This window comes from Falco cherrug, chromosome 20 (assembly GCF_023634085.1).
Source record: "Falco cherrug isolate bFalChe1 chromosome 20, bFalChe1.pri, whole genome shotgun sequence".
Taxonomy (NCBI): Eukaryota; Metazoa; Chordata; class Aves; order Falconiformes; family Falconidae; genus Falco; species Falco cherrug.
In genome coordinates this window covers 2,683,324-2,693,153 of record NC_073716.1, presented here as the reverse complement: position 1 = coordinate 2,693,153, position 9,830 = coordinate 2,683,324, and the positions used below count along the sequence as shown (strand labels likewise).

The window sequence follows — 9,830 nt, the reverse complement described above, 5'->3', positions numbered from 1 at the left end:
GGAATGTCCATCATGGTGGGGAACCTCTGTCATCAGGAGAACCTCCGTTGTGGGGCAACCTCCATCATGGGGGGCATCTCCATCATGGGGGCAACCTCCATCATGAGAGAACTTCTGTCATCAGGAGAACTTCCATCGTGGGGGAACCTTCACCATCAGGAGAACGACCATCATGGGGCAACCTCCATCATGGGGGAACCTCTGTCATCAGGAGAACCTCCGTTGTGGGGCAACCTCCACCACGGGGGGGGGGGACACCTCCATCATGGGGGGAACCCTTGTCATGGGGGAACATCCATCATGGGGAAACCTTCACTTTGGGGGACACCTTCATTTTGAGGGACCCTCCATCGTGGGGGGAACTCTTTATGGTGGGGGAACTCTCTGCATGGAGGATACTTCCATCGGGGGGCGGCACCTCTGTCATGAGGATACCTGCGTTTTGGGGTGCCTCCCGCACGGGGAAACCCCCTGTCATGGGGGAAACCCTCCCATGGGGGAGTCTCCATCACGGGGGAGCCCACCATCATGGGGCAACCTCCGTTTTGGAGGAACCTCCAAGGCAGGGAGACCCTCCAGCGTCCCTGCGTGTCTGTGCTTCCGTGTGTACATACATGCCCATGTGTGTGCCCCCACGCTTGCCCACACGTGTGTCCGCTCCTGTGTGCACAGACACATCCAGGCAGGTCAGCACACGCCAACACGCAGGCACACGCGTGCGGCACGGCGCCCACACCCCTCTATACACACACGTGTGTGCCCATCTGCTCCGTTCATGTATGTGTCCCCCCAGCTTGGCTTGCGGGGTGTCCCGTGTCCCCACGGCCGGGCCCCCGGTGCCCCCGCACACGACTGGGGGGCCCCGGCCCCTCGGCTGGTGGCCACGGGGTCGCTATAAATGGCCGGGCAGCAGCTGGGCTGCATCAGCGCGGGGGTGGCCGAGCACGGCCGGCTCCTTGCACGCGCCGGTGGGTGCCGACAGTGACCCACACACGCGTGTGCACAGGGCGGGGGTCCTGCAGGGGAGTGCAGGGGGCATGGTGAGCCCCAGGGACATGGGTGGCCTGGCACACGTATGGCCATTACATGTGCAGCCCGTGTTATACGTGCTGGATCCCCTCCTCGTGGCCCCAAGGTGCTCCCTGGTGCACACAGCCATTTGCACGCCTGCTCACAAGCACGTCCCTGGCGTGTGCGTCCCCTCCTTGCACACACCTGTATGTTTCTCCTCAAGGGCACACGCTCCCCTCACACGCACACCCACACACCCCTTGCACACCCGCCTGCTGCGCACTCACACGTGCTCCCTTGTGTGCACACATGTGCACGGACGTGTTCCCCTTTCACACTCGCTCCTTGTTGCACACACCTCCCCTTATATACCCACAGTCCCCCTTGCACACACACTCACCCTTTCAGGCACCCCTCCTTGCACACTCAAGTGCCTCCCTCTTGCACGCACACTCTCCTTGCTCTCCCAGTGCCCTTTGCATGCTCACACTCACCTTTGCACACACACCCCCTCACAGCCCCCACTGTACATCCCCCACCCTTGCACCTCCCCTTACTCACACACTCCCCCTTGCACCCCCTTGCACACACAGGCAACCACACTCGCACCCCCCTTCTTTGTGCACGCTCACGCCCTTGCACACCCCTTGCACACCCCTTGCCCACCCCCTCACACACCCCCTTGCACACACAGGCACACACACAGGCACACGGACACCTCCCCTTGCACACACACTCCCCCCTTGCACACACATGCAACCACCCTCGCACCCCTCCTCTTTGTGCACACTCACTCCCTTGCACACCCCCTGCACACCCCCTTGCACACACAGGCACACAAACACCTTCCCTTGCACCCCCCTTGCACACACGCACTCCCCCCTTGCACACGCATGCAACCACCCTCACCCCCCTCTTCTTTGTGCACGCTCACCCCCTTGCCCACCCCTTACTCACCCCTTCCCCACCCCCTTGCACACCCCCTTGCACACGCAGGCACACGAACACCTCCTCTTGCACCCCCCCTTGCACACGCGCACTCCCCCCTTGCACACGCATGCAACCACCCTCACCCCCCTCTTCTTTGTGCACGCTCACCCCCTCGCCCCCCCCCTCGCCCCCCCCAGCCGCCCCTCGCCCCCCCCCGCCCCCGCCCGCGCCGCCCGCCCCTAATCGACTCCAGCTGCAAAAACATTCCCCGCATTCAGAGGCGCCGCCGCCTCCGGAGCCGCCCCCCGCCCGGCCCGGCCGGATCCCTCCCCCCAGCCCCCCCCAGCCCCCCCGGCCCCCCCGGGCGGCTGCGCCGGAACCGCGTGGCCGTGGGGCAGCCCCACGGCTGGACCCAGCGCGGGGGCTGGGCTGGGACCCCCCGTGCCCACCCATCCCACACGATGGGGTGCTGGGCTGGAGGTGGGGTGTGCCAGGATGGGAATGGAGCATCACGCCCACCCATCCCGTGTCCTCTGGGTGGTGTGTGGGGTGGAGGTGGGGAACCATATCCATCCGTCCCACCTTCTCCAGGAGCTGCACCAGGATGGAGACAGGGTTCCATGCCCACCCACCCCTCATCATCCAGGAGGGATGCTGAGGTGCTGGGATGTTCTCCAGGAGGTATGCTAGGATGGAGACAGACGGGTCCCATGTTCACCCATCCTGTCTCCATCCATCTCACGTTCTCCAGAGGGGGTGTTGGGTGGAGGCAGGGTACTGAGTCCATCCATCCCATGTTCTCCAGGAGGTACACCAGGATGGAGAGGGGTCCCATGCTCATTCATCCCTTGTCCATCCATCCCACGTTGTCTGTGGGGGGTGCTGGGATGGAGACGGGGTACCATGCTCACCCACCCTACTTCCATCCTCCAGGAGGGAAGCTGGGATGGAGATGGGGTACAACATCTGCGCATACCCTGTTTTCAAGGATGAATGTTGGGAATGACACAGGGCATCACATCTACTACCCCAAGTTCTTCAGGAGAATGCTGGGATGGAGAGGTGGCCTCACGTCCTGTGGTCCCACACCCTTCAGGCGTGATCCCTGTGCAGATGGGGTCCCACATCACTCAGGCAGGGCAGTGGGATGGGGCCATGTCCCACATCGTCAGGCCAGGATGGTGGGATGGACACAGGATCCTCCATCTGCCTTGGGCAACCCAACCCTCATTAGGGACAACCCTAATTGCCAGGGTGGGGGTGGGGGCACATCTTGCTTTATGGCAGCTTTGTCTCCTTTAAGAGCGGTGCAGCGAGGAGCCGAATTTAGCCATCGCCCCACTCTGCCCACAGCACCCATGGGTGCTGCTCCCCGTGGCCTTGGGTCCCTGCTGGCTTTGTCCTCCTGGAGGTTAAGGCACATCAAGCTGTGAGCCGGCAGCTGCCTGCAAGTGGGGGACAGCCAGCCGTGTCCCCACCAAGGCCCTGGGACCTGTCACACCATAAGGGCTGATAGAAATGATCGGTGGGGACGAGTGTTGTGTCACCACAAGCTGTCCCCCGTCACCTCCCTGCTCCCCATCATCTCCCTCTGCCACCCCCCAGGTCACTGCTGGGGACACAGGATGAGAGTGGACAGTGGCAAGGGGGGGGGGGCAGGGGGAGATGGACCCCACTGCCCTGAGGGCACTGTCACCCTGGTAGGACAGGTCCCAAGGGAAAAAGTGGGGGAGCCCCCAGGAGACAGAGGGTGGGACAGCCCGGGGGCCAGGGGAGCCGGGGGGCATGAGGACAGGACTACCCATGGGGCAGGGTCCCTGGGGGACAGGGGACAGGACAGCCCATGGATATGGGGACAGGAGAGCTTGTGACCAGGGGAGCCCGTGGTCCGGGGACAGCCAGCCAGCAGCCAGGGGACAGGAGTGACTGTGGCCTGGGGAACAGAAGCACTGGGACAGCCAGTACTGGGAACTCCTGTGACCTGTCCTCCTCCCAGCAAGACCAGTTCCTTCCTCCAGCATCCCTTTCCCTGCACTGGTTTCACCCCCTGGGGCTGTCTCGTCATCACCCCACAGCTGACTTGTCCATGGCTGCTCCTCGTGGGGACCCCCGGTCCCCATCCCCACCAGAATGAGCCCCATGAGGCTCCCCAGGCACTGGTGTGATGAGTTGTGGGTGCTCTGGGGCCGGCAGGGTGGGCATTTGCTGGGGCAGGAGGGGCTGGGGCGCACTTTAATTGACTTCTGCCGCATTGGGCAGCTGTGAAAACAGAGCGGGGCTCATTAGGGGACATCAAAGGACCCCCAGCATGCCCAGGCGGGGACACGGTGGGACAGGCCACTGGCGTTTGCTCCCTTTTTGCTTGGCTTAAAAAGGAAGAGGAGGATGGGAGTCACCAGCCTGGGAGGGCTGGGACTCGGCTGTGTGCAGCGAGGAGGGGCCTGTCACTGTCCCCTGTCCTCTGTCCCCAGGGGGGACCTATTGTCTGTGTTAGCCAGACCAGGGGGTGACCTGTCCCCAGGGTGCCTTGAACCTGGGAGGACCCATCCTGGAGGTTAGTTGGACTTGGGGTGACCCACCCCTGGGGTGACCCATCCCCAGGGTGACCTGGTCCCATCACCAAGGTCAGCTGGATCCGGGGTGACCCATCCCCAGGGAGATCCATCCTTGGGGTGACCCACCCTTGGGGTGACACACCAGGGGACAGAGGGGACACATGCCGACAGCTCCTGCCCTGCTCTGCCTGCAAACAGTCCCGAGAGCCAAAAACCTCCAACCCCCCCCCCCCCCCCCCCCAAAAAAAAAAGGCTCCTGGAGGGCCCTGGGCTGAGCCACGCAGCCGTTGCCGGGGCAGGATCTGGCCCGATGCCTCCAATCCCAACCCCAACCCTCCTGGACATCGCAGGAGCCTGCAGGGCTGGGGAGGGGGGCCACGGACGCAGACCCCCAGGTGGGTGCCAGCAGCATCTGTGGGGTGCTCAGCACCCACAGAGCCGCTGGGCGCAGCCACCATAATCCCAGCTCTGTTTTCCAAAGCCGAGACACCGAAGCCTTTAAAAAAACAATCATCTCCCAGCTCCTGCATTCCTGGGTGGAGAGTTTACATTCCCCCCGTCCCTGGCGATCCGCGCTTCGCCTCCGGAAAACAAAGCGGCCTTGGGTGGGATCTGCCTTTTGGGGAGCGGGACCCCCCGGCTGGCTAACGAGAACCAGCCGATGGCCAGCACCCCCAGGCCAAAGCACCCAATGCCAGGGCTGGATACGGCCCTGGGACCCCTTATGGCAAAGGTGAACCCACCCGTGCGATGCATGGGTGCACGGAGTGGAGGGGTGCTGGGGGGGTCCCCCTGGCCCCTTGGCCGAGGCTCATCCTGCCAATGTCACCCCCAGTGTGGTTTTCACTGCAGGAGGGAGGCAAAGACATCGGCAGTGATAAAATCAACCCCATTTTAATTCCCATTTCGAGAGTCACCAAAGGCTGGGGGGGTGCCGGGGGGGTCCCAGCCAGCTCATCCCATCCCTCAAACTGCGTCTCCAACCCCTGGAGCAGGGGGGAAACCCTGGATACGTTTTTCCCCCCTCTTCTCTCCCCCCTTCCAAGTCATCGCTGGAAAATTAAACCGGATCCAAAGAGTTTTTCCTTTCCAAAATGTGCTGGAGAGGCACTGCCTTAACCCTTTCGCTTCTCCTTTCACTGGAAAATTGGGATTTTTAAGGGGGTTTTGGAATCATTCCGAGGCTTTGCTGGAGAAAGGGGAAGGGCTCAATCCCCCCGCAAACCCCCTTTGTGCTTGGAGGATCCCCAAATCCCCCAAAATGATGGAGACAAGAAGTGCTGAGGCTTCCCGGGGCCGGTTTTGGGGCACCCGTGGGGTCAGCGCTTCCCCGGCCATGTCTCCCTCTCCATTTTGGGAAGAGTATTTTTTTAAATTTCAATTAAATCCAGCTGATTAAATCCATCCTTCCCCTCCCTGAGCTCTGTGCCAGCCCCCCTCCAGCTGAAACTCCCCACATCCCATCTCCAGCATCGCCCAAATCCCGACAAGCTGAACTGGAGCCGGGACCCACTTCTCTCCGGAGACTGGGGATCAGGGTGGGGGGGGGGGGGACGGCCCACACACAGCCAAACCCCCTAATCCTACAGAAAATGTGAGCTATTTCCTTCAGGGGGGGCTCTCCTAAGCACAGGAGCCCCCCCACCCTCTGCAAAACGTGGAAAATCCTCGTTTTGGGGGTTAAATCCGTATTTTTCCCCTTGCAAAGTGCTTTGTTCCAGCTGGAGGGAGATTCTGGCTCACCCCCACGGTGCGATGGAAGCGGGGGGGGGGGGCGGAGGGGCGGGCAGCAGCACCCATAGGACCCCCCCTGGGAAAAAAAAAAAACCCTCAGGGATAAGTTAGCATTTTGTTTCACTTGTTTGTATTTGCTACGGAGTGTTTAAAAAGTAATTTGGGAGGAAAAGGCTGTGGCCAAGCAGGGGGAGGTACAGGCAGGGGCAGGCAGAGACCCCCACCCTGGGGGGCTGGAGGGGGGGTACAGCCCCGTCACAGCATCTTCTGGGTGCAAGCAAAGTGTGTGGGGGGGTGGTAATACAAAAAATATCAACTTTTTGGGGGCTTCCAAAAGAAAAGCAAAAAAAAAATGGGATTTTTATTGGGCTTTTTCTTTTTTCCCCCTTTTTTCCAGGGGCCGCCAGAGCAGCGCCAGGGAAGGGCGGCACAGAGCGGGCACAGAGTGGGCACGGAGCCGGCTGCTCCCCGAGCCCAGCTACAGCCCCCCAGCCCTGGCGGCACCGCGGGCAGGGGGAACCCCAACCCAGAGAGTGGGGAGGGGTGAGGGAGGGCGAGAATCCTCTCCCAGTCCGGGCAAATGGTTTTTTCCCCCCTTTTTCTCCTTTTTTTTCCTCTTTCTTCTTGCCGCTTCCCTTTTTTCCCCACTCCTTGTTCTTCCTTCTTTTGCCTTTTTCTCCCCTCCTTTTTCTCCTCTCCTTTCTCCTTTTCCCTCTTTTTTCTCTCCTTTTTTTTCCCTCCCTTTCCTCTTTTTTCCTCCCTTTCCTCCTCTCTTTCTCCCCTTCCTCCTTTTTTCCCCCTCCTCTTTTTCATGTCTTAAATAGAAATATATGATTAAATTTACAAATGCTATTTACAGGTTTAATTACAAATAAAAAAAAAATCAAAGAGAAAGAGAGACACCCCTTAGACGTTAATAAATCTAAAAATAAAAAATATATAATACCCCCCCGCCAAAAAAAAAAAAAAAAATAATTCAAGCCGAAAGGCAGCAGCGGTGGCCGGGCTCGGGGGGAGTCACACCGTCGTCTCGCCCTGCTTGCTGTTGGTGAGTCGCGTGTAGAACTTCCTCCACGAGTGCAGGGTTTTACCCGACCATATCCAAAAGCCGGAGGTGATGCCCACGATGAGAGTCATGAGATACTTGATCATGTAGACGGTGAAATCGGGGGTCATGCGGGGGGTGAAGTGGAGCGGGCAGGGGATGGCCAAGCTCTTGCAGTTCTGGCTGATCCAGCTGCGCTCCCAGTGCTCGCGGAAAGCCTGCTCGTAGAAATAGCAAGCGATGACGATGGTGGCCGGGACGGTGTAGAGGACGCTGAAGACCCCAATGCGAACCATCAACCGCTCCAGCTTCTCCGTCTTGGTCCCCCCGTGTTTCATGATGGTGCGGATGCGGAAGAGGGAGACGAAGCCAGCCAGAAGGAAGGAGGTACCGATGAAGAGGTAGACGAAGAGTGGGGCCAACACGAAGCCCCGGAGAGGGTCGATGTTGTTGAGGCCCACGAAGCAGACGCCACTCAGCAGGTCCCCGTCGATCTGCCCCATGGCCAGGATGGTGATGGTCTTGACGGCTGGCACAGCCCAGGCAGCCAAGTGGAAGTACTGGGAGTTGGCCTCGATGGCCTCGTGGCCCCACTTCATGCCAGCGGCCAGGAACCAGGTTAGGGAGAGGATGACCCACCAGATCGAGCTGGCCATGCTGAAGAAGTAGAGCATCATGAAGAGGATGGTGCAACCTTCCTTCTTGGTGCCCTGTACCACCGTGCGGTAGCCATCCTCCTGGAAACGCTCGTTGCAAACCCGTGCGGTAGCCATCCTCCTGGAAACGCTCGTTGCAAACCACCCTCTCCTCCAGCACGAAGCCGGCTATGTAGGCCACCGACACCATGGTGTAGCACCCCGAGAGGAAGATGATGGGTCGCTCGGGGTAGCGGAAACGCTGCATGTCCACCAGGTAGGTGGTGACGGTGAAGAAGGTGGAGGCGCAACACAAGACGGACCAGATGAGGATCCAGATACGGGCAAAACGAATCTCATCCTCGTTGAAGAACATGTGGCCGTCGGGCCGGGTGGGCTCGCAGGGCGCCGCGCAGTCCTTCTCACCCAAGAACTTGTAGTTGAGGTAGCTGGGCACCTTCAGCGCCCGCGGGCAGTGGAAGGGGTGGTCGAGGGTGGCGTAACGAGGGGCTCCCGGGGTGCCCTGGCCAGCCAGCGGCGTGGCACTGGTGAGCAACGCCGGTGAACCGCCGTCCTCCGAATGGTTCTGCCCCACGCAGATCTGCTCGGCGCCATGCCGGGGGAAATTCTCACAACGTAATCGCTCCGGCCACTGGAACCCAAATTTATTCATGAGGGCTTCGCAGCCCTGGCGGGCACGCTCGCAGATGGAGCGGCAGGGCGGGATGGCCTGCTCCAGCACCGTGCAGACCGGCGCGTACATGGAGCACAGGAAGAACTTGAGCTCCAACGAGCACTGGACCTTCACCAAGGGGTAGAACTGGTGGACCTCCAACCCCGCATCCTCCTGGTTGGTGTGACCCAGCAGGTTGGGCATGATGGTTTGGTTGTAGGCGATGTCAGTGCAGAGCGGGATGGAGATGGGCTGGCAGAAGCCGTGGTCGGGGATGGAGATGCCCTTCTCACCGTGCAGCTGGCTCCGGCACGGCGCCGGCACGCTCAGCCCCACCAGCAGCCAGGCCAGGGTGAGCAGCACACGGCGGGGGGCCCATGGTGATCCCAGTTGCCGCGCCTGGATTTACCGTGCCCGGTGCCCAGCCGGTCAGCCGGTCCTCCTGGCCGGATCTGCCGTGCCCCGTCCTGCTTGGACGGCTCCCGGTGACCGGATCTGTCATGCCCGGTGTTGGTTAGATGACTCCCGGTGACTGGATCCACTCAGGTCCCGCCTGGACGGCTCCCGGTGACCGGATCTGTCGCGCCTGGTGTTGGTTAGATGACTCCTGGTGACTGGATCCACTCAGGTCCCGCCTGGATGGCTCCCAGTGACTGGATTTGCGGTGCCCGGTGCTGCCTGGATGGATCCCGGTAACCAGATTTGCCGTGCCCGGTGTTGGCTGGATGATTCCCGGTGACTGGGTCTGCTCAGGTCCCGCCCCGACGGCTCCCGGTGACGGGATCTGCCGTGCCCGGTGCTGCCCAGACGGCTCCCGGTGACGGGATCTGCCGTGCCCGGTGCCCGGCGGGACGGCTCCCGGTGCCCCAGCCCGCTACGCGCGGTGGGACGGCCCCCGGGGCTCAGACGTGGCGCTCCCGGTGCCCGGCCTAGACGCTCCCGGTGCTCCGCAGCGCTGCTCCCGCTGCCCGGACTTGGCGCTCCCGTTTTCCCGCTGTCCCGACCCGGTGCTCCGCAGCGCAGCTCCCGGTGCCCGGTCCCGGAGCCCCGGCCGGGCGGGGGCGATAGCGATGGCGGGGCGGCGGGGGGGGGGGGGGGGGGGGGGTAGCCGGGGGGGGTACCGGGGGGTGCCGGGGGAGCGGAGCGGCCGCACCGGACGCTCCCGCCGCCTTTGTGCGGGGCAGCGCCGCGTCCCCGCCGGGCGGAGCAGCCCCCCCCGCGACCCGCCCCCGCCGGGCCCCGCCCCC

At 62.0% G+C, this 9,830-nt stretch overlaps 1 protein-coding gene across 1 annotated transcript; it reads right to left on the bottom strand.

Moving 5' to 3' along the window:
- Positions 1–6,470: 6,470 nt before the first annotated feature.
- FZD2 (frizzled class receptor 2) lies at positions 6,471–8,782 on the bottom strand. Its single transcript, XM_055697735.1, has 2 exons — positions 8,034–8,782; positions 6,471–7,999 (listed from the first exon to the last, which is right to left on the bottom strand). Exons 1-2 carry the CDS (start codon positions 8,671–8,673, stop codon positions 7,248–7,250), a joined length of 1,392 nt encoding a protein of 463 aa, XP_055553710.1. The 5' UTR covers positions 8,674–8,782; the 3' UTR covers positions 6,471–7,247.
- Between the last annotated feature and the right edge of the window lie 1,048 nt (positions 8,783–9,830).

What these genes read in the sequence shown, in the direction of transcription:
- FZD2 (XM_055697735.1), bottom strand. Translation starts at nt 8,673, where the DNA reads ATGTACGCGCCGGTCTGCACGGTGCTGGAGCAGGCCATCCCGCCCTGC. An exon ending in GGAGGATGGCTACCGCACGG is followed by an intron (nt 8,000 to 8,033) that starts GTTTGCAACGAG and finishes AGGATGGCTACC; the next exon opens with GCACGGTGGTACAGGGCACC.